The 16,449-nt window shown below is 38.2% G+C and overlaps 1 protein-coding gene across 3 annotated transcripts in view; it reads left to right on the top strand.

Annotated features, from left to right (window-relative positions):
• The first annotated feature begins 3,389 nt into the window (after positions 1 to 3,389).
• SMOC1 (SPARC related modular calcium binding 1) overlaps positions 3,390 to 16,449 on the top strand; it is a 194,337-nt gene continuing 181,277 nt past the window's right edge. For all 3 annotated transcript variants that reach the window (XM_012548162.3, XM_023502436.2, XM_023502439.2), the window contains exon 1: positions 3,390 to 3,831. In XM_012548162.3, the coding sequence (XP_012403616.1) occupies positions 3,733 to 3,831 (99 nt within the window). In that variant the 5' untranslated portion in view covers positions 3,390 to 3,732. The remainder of the gene's footprint in view (positions 3,832 to 16,449) is intronic.

Raw genomic sequence — 16,449 nt, forward strand, 5'->3', positions numbered from 1 at the left:
TATTTTCCTAATGAAAATATCCATGTCATGCCCCACCTCAAAAATTTTCCATGACTCCCTATTGTCTAGTAAATATAATGCAAAATCCTTAGTCTGATATTTAAGAATATCCATAATCAGCCTCCAGGCTTTCCAGCCTTATTCCACAATATTCCCATTATTTCATTTCACTTAGCAAACAGTCTGAACCAGTTCATCTCACCCCAATCTCTGCTTCTATCTGTACTTCCTATTTGAACAGTCCACTCCCAGGTCATTCTTTCAATCCCACTGCTTGTTGAAATCCTATTTCTCCAAAGTATAGCTCGAATGCCACCTCTTTTCCCTGATTCTCTTGATGACATTGATTTGCCTCTGCTCAAGTTTTTTAAACCATTTGCCCAGATCTCCTCTTTGCCTTTTTCGCATTCTATCTTATATTTGTTTATTAGGCAGAGGCAGGATGGTGTGCTAGAAAGAATAGTGGACCATCTAGAAAGTCTTGGTTCCAATATCCTCTCTGATACTTAATTGCTCTGTGACCGTGGGGAAATCACTTAACGTCTCTGAGTTTTTTCTTCATTTGTAAAATGGGGATAACAATATCTGTAGCACCTACCTTAATAAGTTTTTGTGGTCATCAAACAAGATAATATAGATAAAATATTTGAATACACTGAGCACCATATCAATATTAGTTGCTATTATTGTGTTATCGTGTATGTGTGTGTGTGTGTGTAAATCTTGCACCTTTCCACCCTCATTAGATTTTTAAATACTTTGATGGCATGGATAGTATTTCAAGTTCCTGACACGTTATTCGTTTCAGCTGTGACCAACCTTATTTGAGGTTTTCTTTGCAAAGATACCAGAATGGTTTGCTATCTCTTTCTCCAACTCATTTTACAAATGAGGAAATAGAGGCAAATGGAGTTAAATGACTTGCCCGGGGTCACACAGCCAGTAAGCATTTGATGACAGACTCAAACTCAGGAAATTAATCTTTCTGATTCCATTCCTGGTGCACTATCTACTGTGACACCTACATGGCCCTAGGAAGAGCTTGGGAGCTTCTAAAAAGGAGGGAGGGTGTTGAATTGGGAAGTGTCAGGAGGAGATTAGGGTAAGAATGTTGGTGTTGGAGATAAACTCCACAATTTATCTGCTCCCAAATTCTAGTTACAAGATAACTCTCCCAGCTTAAATTCATCACCTCTAATCTCATTCCCATGTGCTAACTCATGCCTTTATTGATACCAACTACTTCAACCTTCTCTCTCTCTCTCTCTCTCTCTCTCTCTCTCTCTCTCTCTCTCTCTCTCTTTCTCTTTCTCTCTCTTTCTCTCATTGGGCTGAGGATGGTGGAATACCAAACACTTTTCAATGCTTTTTCATTATAAAAGGGCAGAAACTGGATTTTACAATGTATTCCATTCTCTATATGCTTTTCTGTCAGGTTTCATCTCCACAGAACAAAATATCTTTGGGTGTCCCTCTCCCAACCCCCTCTTTCCTGTCTTTTTGTATTTTATTGGCTCCCATTTGATTGTAAGCTGCTTGATGGCAGAAATTGTTTTCTTCTTTATTACTTGCATGCCCAGTGCTTAGCACAGTGTCTGGCACATATGTGCTCAGTTAATTTTTATTGATTGGACTGGATGTGACCAAACTTCCCATGTAATCAGCTGGTCAAATATCCCTGGGATCTCAACCCCTACCATGGAATCCACTATTGTAGGCAATAAACAGCCACTTTGTGTTTTTAAGAAGAACCACAGCATAAACCTTATAATTCATCAAGTCCAAATCCTCTCACTTTATAGATGAGGAAATGGAGGCCTGCGGTGATTAAATGGTGTCATCCACCAGATTTGCCCAACATCATATAGGTAGTAAATATCAGAGGGAGAGTTCAATGGAGGTCCTCTGACTGAAGAGCTAGTCCTTTTCATTCTTATATATTTTGACAGGACAGCATAATTTAAGAAAATAGATTTGGAATTAAAAGGAACCTTAGATATCAGCTAGGTTACTCACTGGATCGAGTGCTAGATCTGGAGTCAGAAAGACCTGCATTCAGATCCAACCTCAGACATTTTACTAGCTGTGTGACCTTGAGCAAGTCACTTAATCCAGTTTGCCTCATGTTCCCAATTCACAAATTGGGAATGTACTGAAGAAGGAAACGGCTCCAGTATCTTTGCCAAGAAAACCTCAAATATCTCACAAAGAGTTGGCTGTGACTGAACAAGAACAACAATATAACCCCTTGGATTTTATAGATTAGGAAACTGAGGCAGTGAGAAGTGACCTGACTTGCCCAAGACTCCACAGATAATTGTCAATAGAGCTAACTTTCAAATAAAAGTCTTTGACTCCAAATCCTATGTTCTAATTGATTGGAGAGGGGAGAGGAAGGAGCCTGTTAGAAAGTTGTGTTTTATAAGGAAAGATGAGAATCCTAGATCTGGGAACTGGAATTTAGCAACTTACTTAAGAGTATTAGAGCTTTTTTTAGAGTTGGAAGGGGTATTATAGGTCATTTAATCCAACCCCATCCAATAAATTAATGTCTCATTACCAACCAGCAGGCAACCAATCCTCCTTAAACACTCTCATGTTGTGTAATTTAATTTCTCACTTCCAGTGATACTTAAATCAGTTTCCCACTCTAATCTTTCCCATGCTTTTATTAACAACCCTTTCTCCTTCTCTCTTTTGCTTCCTCCAAGAAGGCATATACAGTACCCTTTCCTCTTATTTCATCTTCTAATATTACGGGATACAGAAAGTAGTAGAAAGAATAGTGGACAACAAGAGAAGTGACCTGGGAGGGAGGGAGGGAGGAAGGAAGGAAAGGAGGAAAGAACGAAGAAAGGGTTTGAAGCCCCTGTCACTATTACCACCCTTGGTTACTACCCTTTTCCTCCCCTGCTTCTCCCCCTCCTGCCCCGCCCCTCCTTAGCTTCAGCTTCCTTATTTTTAAAATAGGGACACTTAAGAGTACCTACCCACCAGGGCAGTTCATAATAATTTTTTAAAAAGTATTTCAGTAATGGTAAAGTGTTTTGTATGATTATTATAACATTACCAACCAGTTGCTGCTTTTCATGAGATAATGGAATAGGAGGTGGAAGTGTATTCTGTACTAGTGTAAATCCTGTTGTCCAAGTTGAGGGTGGAGTGTCAAAGGAGAAAGCAGAGAGCAGAGGTTTTCTTTTTATCCTCTTTACTCACGTATTAGGCTGGGCAACCCAGTTCCTTTGACTAAGTCCACTGAAGTAGCGGAGGAGCGTGGGGGAGAGGAGAGGGAGGGAACGACCCCTCCCCCTCCTTTCTTTTTCCCATTGGCTTTTACTTGTCATCATTTCGATCGGTACTGGCCCTCCTAGCCGTCCATCAGACCTGCCCAGATCCGCCCCTCCCAGAGTTTATAACGGGGATTCTCATGGCCCAGGGATAAGGCTTTTAACCTGCTACCTCCGTGGGACTGGCAGAGCCCAGCCTAGCCAACTAAGAAGAGCACGCGCTCGGGGTCGGCTGCAGCCCAGACTTTCCGACTGCCTCCTTCGCAACCCACCTCTGCTCCCTGTTTCATGACAGTGCTTTTTGAAAGCAGCCTCCAGGAGCACCCGAATCGGGACCTCTCCTGTCCTCTCCCTCGAACCGCGAATCTCCACCAGGGGCGAAGCAGGGGGTGGGGAGGCGGTGTGTGCGGAGCCTGCTACCCACCCCACGACCGTCGCTGTCAAAATGCTTCCCGGGCGCTGGAGCCGGCTGGTGACTTCCCAGCTGCTCCTGGTGCTGGTGCATCTCCCGCAGACTTCCAGCCACAGAGCTACTGGACCCCGGGTAAGTGCGTGCCTGCGTAGCCTTCATCCTGTGGACTGTGTTCTCCCCGGAGCAGGCAGAAGGACGTATAGACAGATCCCTGCCTTTGCTCCTCCATTCCACCACCTCTCACTTTTCCATCTAGGAAGAGGCAGCTGTGCTAGTTTCGATGGCTATTTCTCCGTACCGCTTAAAAAAAGAGCTAAGGTCCGTTTTTCCCCACTTTCCAATGCGTGCTCTTGTTGACTTAATTTGAGAAGAGGTTAAAACAGAGCGGGTTTTCTTCAGCTGCTTCCGCAGCTTCTATGGGACTGTCAGATTACTGGTATAAGCTAGATGAGAGATGTGTTTTCCTCCACCTTGCTTCTCCAGAAGTATTTTGATCCAAAGGTACTCAATGTCCCTTCCTGCTTTGTGATTAATTACTAGTTTCACTATCTCCCCAGACGTTTCAGCATCCTTCACTTCCACAATTTACTCTGCGGATTGCCCCAATCCCTGCTGATTCCTGCTATGGAGTCTCATCTAAAGTATGGGTTTCCTGTTGTCACAACCTGCAACTGCTTCCTCAGTGCTAGGGGCTCTGGAAGGGAACAGTACTCTTCCTCGTCCCCACCTTCTCCCTGCCCCCCCCCATAGTTTTGAGTTATCTGTCCAGTAGCAAAACAAGATCTTGTGGGGTTTTTAATGAGCATTTTTAATTAAATCAAAACAGAAAATCTTAGTGCTCATATGTAGGGCATAACTGAAATGCTAGAGGTGGGGGGACTGTCGAATAGCTATACAGTGAGGAAATAGAAGGAAAAAATGTGCAGTATGAAGTAGCAGCTCTACATGTTTCTAACACCACTCTGTTTGGAAATTGTATGAGTGTGACCTTTGCTCTGTTTGGAAAAAAGGATAAAATGCAATTCTTATTCGGAGAACAGGATTGTCCCTAGTACTCTGCATTGACAACTTGTGAATTTCCTTTATAGATATCCCTCCTACAATTTTTTAAAAAAGGGAAATCATCCTGTAGTCTTTAACACTTTATTTATTTTTTTTTGCAAACTCCAGGCAATCTCCAGTCCAGAAATGACTGCATATAGGGATAGCTGTTATACCAAGTCAACATGAATGTTTGATGAGTTAAAAAAAAAAAAGAAATGTTTTTTATGAAAGCCAACTGAGTTTCCATCAGTGTGTACTTCTATAGATAATCTCACTGGCTTTCCCCTTATATCTGTTTTAAAATCTCAGAATCTTTTAAACCTCTCACTGCTATATAAGAATCATCTTCATAGCAGTAGCCTAAGTGTGAAAAAAGAAAAAATGGCAAGGCATGGAGAGACTTAATCACTCATCAGACATAGTGATTTTGTTTGAAGCCCTTTTATCATTGTGAGATCAATGCTCTAGGCATTCTATGGAAGAAAAGTGCTTGTCTGTGTTAGGTTGTACCTTGCTTTTATGACCAGATGTGTAACAGCAGCAGTTAAAATGTGGCAGATTAGACCCAGTATGTGTCCTAAATCCTTGGCAGCAGGATTTTCAAGGTTAGAGCAAGTAAGGGCTCTCTGTGTAAGTGACTTTTATGGATGTAGATGAGGATGCCTTTTAAATGAAGCCACTTGATTTGATATTAAAGCCTCTTAAACTGAGAGGTTGGTTGAACAAGGGTGTTTCCTCCAACTAATTAAGAACAGCAAAGTCTGTAGAAATAGACTAGAGCTCTCTCAAATAAAATAAAGATGCCAGCTTCCCTGCCATGATGGCCAAAATTAATTTATCTAAAAATGGTTTGGGAGTGAAATCTTGCTTTACAAAATTCCTACATTTGTAAATCATCTCCTCTCTATTACTTAGAATAAATTGTTTTTGAGAAAGGCAGCTCTTATGTCTTTTATTTCGTACTACAGTTATTTATGTTTTTATTATTTCCCCATAATACCATGTTTTATACACAGGAGGTTCTTACTAAATAAAAATGAATTGAGCAATTAATAAATCTCCCCTTGTTTACTCCCCTCTCCCAGCTTCTTTAACTCATCAATTCAATACAACTAGTGGGACATAAACAATAAATAGAATAGACTTCTGTGCTTTTCAGACATTCTCTCTCTCTCTCTCTCTCTCTCTCTCTCTCTCTCTCTCTCTCTCTCTCTTTCCTCACCCTTCAAACATGTAAGCCTATGGTATTTTTAGGATTGTACTAGGAGTAAATCCTCTGAGTTTGTGGTTATTTTAAGTTATTTAATAGATTCTTAAGCATCAAAATTATACCTATATAAAGGTCTTACATGCCAGACTTATCTCAGATTGTCCTGGAAGTTCAGATTTGAAATTGGAATAAAATAAGATGCTTCTAGACCATCTAACTGTTACCAAAAGAAGATCTACTTATCCTTGGTTGGAAAGGATATAGCACTGGTTCAGATAGATGCTGCCCTCTTTGTCTCTGTAGAGAAATATATCTAGTTAGCAGAGAGGGATGGCTCTTGTGATAGTGGGATCTCTACCAAGTCTGAGGAGACTCTGACTCTCTGTAAACAGGATTCTTTCAATGCTCTTAAGCAATGAGGAAGCCATAACAATGGCTCAAACCTTATCTTTTAAGGGTAAAACTAGCATAGGTAAGATTTATAAAGTACTTTAAGGTTTATAAAGTATATTAAAAATATTATCTCACATAATCTTCACAACCCTGTGAAGTAATGATACTATTATCTCTAGTAATGAGGAAACTGAGGAAAGGAGAGGATAAGTGATTTGTTCAGGATTACATAGTAGTAAATTTCTGGAATCAAGTATAATTTTCATAACCCAATACACTTTCCACATGGTAGATACTGTACCTCTCACATATCATACAATGGTGGCCAGGTCCTAGAGGTCTTCTAGAGAACCTTTCACTACTTAAATGATTTCAGACTGGGAAATACTAGCCTTTGAAAAATAAGAAGCTTGACATAGAAAGCACTGGAGAAACAAAAGAAAAACTAAAACAAAAAGATAGTCACTCTTAGCACCATATAAATTACAAATAAGCAGTGTAAAGATCTCCAGAAGTAGAATATGAAGGAGAACAAAAACCAAAAATCCTAGCTTTCATATCCCTATCCCATGAAAATACTGAGTCCTGGATGATACGAAATCTGTAGTTCACAGTGGGTTTTCTCACAAAAATCTCACAGTTTCACAATGAGTCGTGATAAAGAACAGGAGCAGCACTAAGAACATCAGATCTTCAACACATGACACCCCAATCTAAAATTCTCATCATGTCTCAAAGTCTTCTGGAGTAAAATAACTCTCTTGTATATATTTTGTCCCAAGATCTGAGTTGATACTGAAATTTCTCCTAACAGCCATTCATTCATTATTCTTTGGCACATCACTCCAAATCTCTTCCTCTGTGGGAGCTCTATTATATAAAAAAAATAAACTCTTTGCCTATTTGGAGACCTCTGCTAAGGGGTTATTCCCTAATTTTACAAGATCTTGGTAAATACTCCTCCTCATGTTCATCTAGGGACTCAGGTTTGCCACCAAGTTGGCTAATGGATCTTCTTTTTATCTTAGTAAATTTGCAGTGATCATGGTTATATAGCTTTGCCTTCCCATATATTGTTAGAGACCAACAATTCCATTCTTTTGTCCCTGAAACAATTTCCTAGAAGTTATATGGACTGTCCTATAAGAAAGAAGAACTGCCAAATAAGTTATTTCCTGCATTGAACCCTCTGAGGGATCTGGGACCTTGTGAAACTGTATAGGAATGGAATAATGATGGAATAATTGAAGCAACTGAGATGATGTCTAAAGTCAGTTTATCCTTATCTGGTAAACTTTCCAGAAGCCAGTGAACCAGAGACATTTGCCTCTTCCAGTAACGAATGATAGAATGTCCAAAATTATTTGTTCATTAGCTACTTGGTCTCAGGAGTAATTGAGTCACTGCTTTTAAAAGTGGCATCAAGAATGACCATTGGGGGCAATTCTAGAAGCTGTAAGCCTGCTGATTGTTTGGTTTGACCATGCCTAGATGCCTGCTAAAAGCTCTATCCTCTTCCTCATGTGAAATAAAACCTTAAAAAACAGACTCCTGGACCTTATACAGATCTTTCAAACTTGTAAACTGTTCTGAGCTACAGCACAAGAAGTAGATATATGGGTGACTTTAGTAAATGAGACCATTAGCCAGATAGAAAATGTAAGTTCTCCAAAACCCAAAGAGCCCAATAAATCAGTAGATTTTCTTTTTAGATTGTGGGAATGTGGTTGACTCTATCCAGAATCATCTGAGTTTTTGCTATCTGTTCTTTCCCCAGAATTTGACTAAATAATTGGATACCTAGATGTTTTTAGGGATATATTTTGTTCGGGTTTTACCTAGCATATATATCATCACGGTGAAGAGATGAATATAGATATCTTAAAGAAGAAAAACTTCTTTCAAATTTTTGCTCCTCAGACTATCCCAGAATTCAGGAAGTTCAGGTAACCAACCCTAAAGAAGAATGGTGAAAGTATAGTAGATTCCTTTCCAGGTGAAATTTAACAACTTCTGAATAGTTTTAGGGGGAAAAAGCATTAATGAATTTAGTAATTCCATGCCTTTTCACTAGCTGCCTGGGCTGTCAGATCTCCTATGTTGATGTGACCAGGAATGGTTGCCATGATGAGTCTGAAAACTTTGTTCAGCTATTTTTAGTTCACTATGTACCAGGCACCATTTGACTTTTTCAACAGCAGCATAGGGTTGTTGTAAGAGCTATTGCAACTTCTTTCATCTCCATTACTTTGTTGTTCTGTCATTTTAGTTGTGTCTAACTTTTTGTGACCCCATCTGAGCTTTTCTTGGCAAATACTGAAGTGGTTTGCCATTGCCTTCTCCAGACCATTTTATAGATGAGACAAATAGGGTACCCATTTCTACTATACTTTAAGCCACAGTTGTGATGGCCATTCTGCTGGGATCTTCTCACATTCCTTGATATTCTGTCCCTTGAAGTCTTCCATGCAAAGAGAATGGAATGCCTTTATGATCCCATTAAGGTCCTCCTGGTATAATGGTATAATCTGGTTACCAGTGTCTAGAAGGTCTAATAGGCTCTTCCCTTTCCAAGCTAGTATGGCTTGTGCACATAGCTCTGTTGCCTTTGAAGTCCTACATTAGGATGAACTTAGCTTTAAGAGAATTTTGGCTTTGGCCCTTGTCCTTCAAGCTCTTTGAATCTGGGTAGAGTCCAGGACTTCAAATGGGTAATGGCTTAGGGGACAACTTAAGCTTAGGTGGGGCAGAAGAACCCTTACCTATCTGACCCCAGATATCAGAAGATAATTTCACTAGCACTCATATAAGTTGTCAATCTATTGATTCCCTTTCAAGTTCATGTTTAATGAACCACACACAAAGCTTCCTCTGAGAGAGAAACTTTTCCACCTTAGCTGTGGCATACGACTCCTCCAACCATTTCCAGAATTACTATTTGCACTGACAACCGTATTTGTCCACTACTATTCTTGATTTTCTACTCATATGTCACCTATTAATATGCATAAGTCCATAGCTAAAGCTTGATACCATTTGGGGATAACTCCATCCCAGAAGATGGGATATAATTGTCTTCTGCACACATTTGTCAGAGAATATGTGTGCTCTCTGTTGGTATTAGAGTAGAACTTGGGGAACACATTGACTTGGTCTACCAAACTCTTTTAGGTACTTCACCTCCTTCCTTGCAGATGCACTTTAGACAACCAGATAAATGGGAATCTTTATGGAATCAGGTATGTAAAACTCTCCTTTTTAGGTACCTCAAAGAGATAAGTAATAGTTCCTATATGGGGTCTCTAACTGCTTTAATTTGCTTTGCAAAAGTAAGTCTTTAGTAAGCTCCTCAAGTCTTTGGAACTCAGCTGTGGAGATCTCTAATTTGGCTCTATTGGACCACAACCTCAACTATAATTGTTTCAGTGGCTTATCAAATTGTGTTTAAACTTCTGCAACTTCCTTAAGTCCTTGGTAATAAATGTAGTTCCCCACCCCAGTCCCAATCCCTGAAGGGAGAGGTATAGATAATAATAATATATGACCAAAGCTTTTGTACCCCCCATGAAGGTTCCCAATTCTCTTCCCTTTGGTTCCTATTCTCTTACTTTACAGCCTGAATTTCAACAGGATTTAACACCTTTTCCAACAAAACCTCTGAGTTAGAGACCATATGTCCTGCCTGTCACCCGACAGTCCCACCCCCATGAACATTACCCCTCACTTATACTGTTAATAAATCCAAAATCCTTCTGACCTTGTGTCATGATCCTCAAAAACCAAGAACTTGCTTGTTCTTAGTCGTTTTTTTGTTTTCATTTTCCATGTTAGCTATCCAGCTTTTTTAGAACTTTTTTAGAACATTGAAGTGTGTTCCTTCTGGCATTATCTTTAAACTCTAAGTCAATCTCCTTTAGTATAAAACAAATTTATTTCCTCAGTGGGAACCTCTTTTTGTCCAATTGAGAGGATTTTCCATACCTCACTAAAAGAGTTTTTTTTTTTTTTTTTCCCCCCATAGGGTGCAGTGTTACTGTATTTGCATCTGCTAAGTCTTTCCTCAACTTCAGGTGTGATTCCTTTTGGAATCCTGACTTAATATCATCCAAAACTGAATCAGTCTGGTATCTCAAGTTCTGGATTGGAATTAAATTTAGATATGAATGGACAATCTAACAATAAACAAAGGAGATGTACTTAGCCATAGAATGGAAAGGATCTTAATAAAGATAGAGGATTGGTTAAGATGGATTTATCCCATCTCTATTCCTTGTCTCCACAGATAAATATATTTTATCAGCAAGGAGAGGAGATTTCCATGGCAGTAGGTGATCTACCAAGTCTGAATGATGCTGACTTTTCATAGATGGCCCTCAGACAACAGGAAAACCCCATAATGGCTCAACTCTTTAGCCCCCTGAGACAATCAAGTCTGGAGTGGGGGTGGAGGTTACATAGATGCTTTTTTTGAGGTATGGTGGAGGAAGTAAATTCTCCTTTTACAAAAAGAATGGAGAAGAAATAAAAAAATATTGAAGTCAAATGAGTCTTAGTTTAACTATGCTATTATACTCTCCTTGATATTAAACTTTTCATTTTCAGAGTCTTAGAATTATCAAAGACTGTTTTGGTTCTGTCTCTAATCAATGATTGTAGAATGACCAAGATCAACAGTGTAAGAAGAGTAAGAAAAAATAACTATCTTGTTGCAGTATTCCTATAGGGAATCCCTGTGTGTCTTGCTTTATTTTTTGAATGATAATAAACAGAAAGTTGTCATTTTCCATGTTCTTTCTAGGAATTTAAGACTGTGCCCTTTGGGTTTAACTTTATCTAACTCACTAGATTCCCTTGAGGGGAACATACCCCTAATGTTTGCTTCATTTATTTTGTGCTTTTGTGAAATTTCTGATTTTTGTTTGACATTGGATATTAGTGAATATTAGATGTCAAACATATGCCTACGTTAAAATTTTATGATAACACTTCCAATTTTAGTCCTATTCACACACAATGCTAAAACTTGATTTGCTATTCTTCACTGGTGGTGGTGTTTTCTTCTTTTTATCCCACCCTCATCCCTAACTCTGAATATCTCTAGTTTACTAGTTATAATAGCTCAAATTTTATTTTTCTTGGTCTAGAAAGGTAATTCTATTAGTTGGATGGGGGACATAGAGAAAAGTTCCTTCCATAGATGTCAATCAGCCAATTGCCTTTAATTTATAGAAGTCTGAAGGAAACTGAGAAGTTGAATGGCATTCCTGTAGTCACATAGCTAGTATATTTTAGACTTAGGCTTGACCTGAGTCTTTCTGACTGGAAGATCAACCTTACATTCATTTTATGATACTGCTGCTCTTTAATAAAAATAATCCTGCACATATAACATAAAAAAAATTCACATTTGCATTTTCTATGGGCCTCAGAGTTATAATGGATGTGGTCCAATAGCAAATTTCCAATCAGCCAACAATCAAGGACTTTGGTGAGAACAATGAGAAGTTAGTAACTGAAAGTATGGTACTCTGACTTTCTAGTTGAATATTCCATCTCAGTCAAAGATAGGAATGGAGTCAGAAAGTTGAATTAGTGCCTTTATGGTCTCTAATCATCAGGATACCTGCCTTTTAGATATGGAAGTAGTATGCTTGAGAAGCTCCTAATGAAAATGAAAGACAGACAATGCTGTAAAGTTACCCATACATATAACCTGTAAATAAAAGGCTATTAAATAAAAAAAAAAAGAAAATGAAAGACAGAGGGATCTAACATAAACACTTTGCCTGCCTTAAGATTTTCCCAGCTCTCAGCCTTCATTCAGCTAAATTATTTAGATGATTTAGTCTGATCAAGTTTTATCAGGTCAGTCCCCCTGCTTAATAAACTTCCTTTGGCTCCCATTGCCTTCAGGATCAAATACAAAATACTGTCTGACATTCAAAGCCTTTCATAATCTAGCCCTCTCCCATCTTCCCAGTCTTATATTTTATCTTTTTAATCTAGTGACATTGATTTCCTGGCTGCTCTAGGTACCAAATTCTCTATCTCTTCACTTCACCTGGAGCACTCTCCTTCCTCTTCTGACCTCTTTGGTTTCCTTTAAGTCCCAACTAAAATCCCATCTCCTATAGGAAATCTTTCCCAATGCCTGTTAATTCAAGTTTTTTTTCTTTTAATTATTTTCTATTTATTATGTATATGTATACACATATTTGTATCTGTGTATATATATCTTACTTTGAATATATTTGCATGTTTTTTCTCTCATTATTTTATAAGATCCTTGAGGGCAGGGACTGTCTTTTACTTCATTTCACATCCATGCACCATGCCGGGTACATAGTTGATGCTTAATAAATATTAATTGAGTGGCAAGGAACTGGAAACTGTGTGGGTGTCCATCAGTTGGAGAATGGCTAAGTAATGGTATATGAATGTTACAGAATATTATTTTTTCTATAAGAAATGATTAGCAAGATGATTTCAGAAAGGCCTGGAGAGACTTACATGAATTGATGCTGAGAGAGGTGAATAGAACCAAGAGAACATTGTATACAGTAATAAGAAGCTTATGTGATGGGATCAACTGTGATGGACTTGGCTCTTTTCAACAATGTAAGTGTAAGAAGATTCAAATCCAGCCCATGTACTGACACAACTCCTTTCTTATCCCAACTTTTTCCTGAAATTCATTCTCCCTTCTGCCTATCCTCTGCCTCACTCTTAGATAGATTATCAAAAAAAAAATAGATACTCCAATTCTACTGTTCTATGCAAGTCAAGCAAAGCTCTGCATCCTTTTACATCTCATTCTGTTCTTGAAAAGGGAGTTATGGCACTAAGATGAGTCAGGCCAATTCCAGTACACTTGTGATAGAGCATCCAGAGAAAGATCTATGGGAAGTGAATGTGGATCACAACATAGTAGTTTCACTTTTTTGTTGTTGTTATTTGCTTGCTTTTTTTCCTTTCTCATTCTTTTCCTTTTTAATCTGATTTTTATTGTGCAGCATGATAAATATGGAAATATGTTTAGAAGAATTGCACGTGTTTAACTTATGTTGGATTAGATGGGGAGAAGGGAGGGGGGAAAATTTAGAGCACAAGTTTTTGCAAAGGTGAATGCTGAAAATTATCTGCACATATTTTGAAAATAAAAAGCTATTATTTAAAAAATAAAAATAAATATTAATTGATTTATTGGGATTCATATGCAAGGCCCTGGTAAAAGTCCCATTAGCTGATTCAAATGGTAATCTTAATGATACCTTAGATAGGTATCTAGCGGGTAATTAAGTCAAAAGCTTCAGATTAGAAAACTCATGCCAAAAGATTTGCTTCTGAGCTGATATTTTCCTTTCCTCTTAATGCCCTTCCCACCCCCCCTTTTTTTTTAACCAAGAGACAGCCATGCCCTATTTATCTGGTGTAGGTCCCCTTTCTCTCTAAATCACATAGAGGTTTAATTGTTCAGGTATCCAGGTTTCTGGCATTGTTGTTTGGAGCATCAGGCTGGAAGGCCCCCCTCCTTCCACATTTGTCACTGAAGAGTTGTTTCAGGAAGGACAAGGGTTGATTTGCTGAAGAGAAATCGATCAGTGCAGCTCCCAAGGCCTGCTAAACAGGGTTAGCATTGTACAATATTTGCTCAGCAGGGATCATGATTCAAAGTATGAAATAGTCTCTCTGTCTCTCTCTCTCTCTCTCTCTCTCTCTCTCTCTCTCTCTACCCCTCTGTCTCTCTTTGTCTCTTTGTCTCTCTCTCTCTTTTTCTCTCTTCTTTCCCCCACCTCAAAGTAGAAGGTAGTTAGAGGGTAGATGGAAAACTGGATCTCCATTTAATGTCTCTATTTTCTTCTTTCACTCCTTAAAAAAGGCTAGTAATTTCTCTATGTCTTTGTCTGTCTTCTGTCTGTCTCTCTCTTCTCTCTCTCCCCTTCCCAAAGTAGAAGATAGATGGAAAATTGTATCTCTATTTAACACCTCCATTTTCTCTCCCCAAAAAAGGCAAACGATTTCTCTTTTTTTCTCTCTATTTCTGTGTCTGTCTCTGTGTCTCTGTCTCTCTGTGTGTCTGTGTTTCTGTGTATGTCTCTCTCTATCTTTCTGTCTTCCTCCCCCATCCCAAACTAAGTTCTTTTTTTTACCAATTAGTTGATTTTACTTTGTCACATATATTTTCATTTTAATATTAATATTTTCTTTGAGCTTCTTGTGTTAAAAATGTCTAGTAGATGTTTCATTTTTCAGCATTTGAAGTAAGATTGTGATTTCATTAGATTAGGGTACTTTTGGTAAGGAAATGTCCTCTACAATGTAGATCAGCATACAGTCTTAATATTATTTGAGTCACTTAGAAATGAAGCCACTTCCCTAGGATCATATTGCCAGTATACTTCAGACACTTATTAGAAGCATTAAATCATCAGCCCTAGTCCTTTTCTGGAAGATCAATAGCTGCTCTATGAGGAGCCCCAAATATTCTTTTGGAGTTCCTCAATAAATTTCAATCAAACTTTTGGCTAGATAGCTTCATGAAGTAATCCAGGCAAATCCCAGGATACTCTAGGAATTCCAGAGCACTATCCTTTGTTTATCTGACTCCACAATGGAGTGTCCTCTAAACGAGGCTGGAAAATATGTTCCTCATGTCTCTTATATATTGCTCTCCCCTAAGGCTGATAATACATTTGAATTGGTTCATTGCCAATGCCTCTGTCCTGTAAAAGATGGTTTTTTTCCAGGTTTTACAAATATGTATTTATAAGAACTATTAAAGTGTTTTTTGTTATAACCCAGTTAACTTACCACTTTATTTACTCTTATTTATTGCTTTACCTAATAGTCCAACTCCCAAATTCAAGTTATCCTTGAGATGATGCTGAGAAAAATAGATTTGGTGAGAGAACTGAGATTGTCTAGTTCAATTTTTCACTTTACAGATAAGGAAACTGAGCATAGGGAGATTTTTTTTTTAAGTTTTAAAGACTTTTATTTTCAAAACATATGCGTAGATAGGCTTCAACATTCACCCTTGCAAAACCTTGTGTTTCAAATGTTTTTTCCCTCCTTTCCCCCTACTCCTCCCCTAGACTGAAAGTAATCCAATATATGTTAAAAATGTATAATTCTTCCAAACATATTCCCACAATTATTATGCTGCACAAGAAAAGCAGATCAAAAAGGAAAAAATAAGAAAGAAAAAATTCAAGCAAAGAACAAAACAGTGAAAATACTTAAAGAAAACATTAATATTAAAATGAAAATATATGTGAAAAAGGAAAATCAACTAATTGGTAAAAAAAAAAAAAAAGAACAGTTTGGGGTGGGGGAGGGAAGATAGACAGAAAGATAGAGAGAGCCACACAGAAATCAATTCCCATGGTCCTCTCTCTGGGTGCAGATGGCTCTCTCCATCACAAGACTACTGGAACAGACCTGAATCACCTCGCTGTTGAAAAGAGTCTTATCTATCAGAATTGATCATCGTACTATCTTGTTGCTGTAGACAGTGCTCTCTTGTTTCTAGTCACTTCACTTAGCATCAGCTTATGTAAGTCTCTCCAGGCCTTTCTGAAATCATCCTGCTGGTCATTTCTTATAGAACAATAATATTCTATAACATTCATATACCATAACTTATTTAACCATTCTCCAACTGTTGGACATCCACTGAGTTTCCAATTCCTTGCCACTATAAAAAAGGCTGCTATAAATATTTTTGCACATGTGGGTCCCTTTCCTTTCTTTAAGATCTAGAGATATAGGCCCAATAGAAACACTGCTGGGTCAAAGGGTATGCAATTTTGAATATATGCATTCCATAATGTACACTAGTTCTTCTTCAGCCACAAATTCCTTTCTTCTTCACAGAGCTGAGAGCAGACGATCTTTCTTCTTCTAATTTGCTTATAGTATCACTCTTTATGTCTAAATCATGAACTCATTTTGGCCTTATCTTAGTAGGGGGTGTTAGATGTGGGACAATACCTAGTTTCTGCCATACTAATTTCCAATTTTCCCAGAAATTTTTGTCAAAAAGTGAGTTCTTATCCCAGAAGCTGAGATTATCATCTCTAGATTACTATAGTTATTGACTA

The sequence above is a fragment of the Sarcophilus harrisii genome, chromosome 2, assembly GCF_902635505.1.
Source record: "Sarcophilus harrisii chromosome 2, mSarHar1.11, whole genome shotgun sequence".
Classification (NCBI taxonomy): Eukaryota; Metazoa; Chordata; class Mammalia; order Dasyuromorphia; family Dasyuridae; genus Sarcophilus; species Sarcophilus harrisii.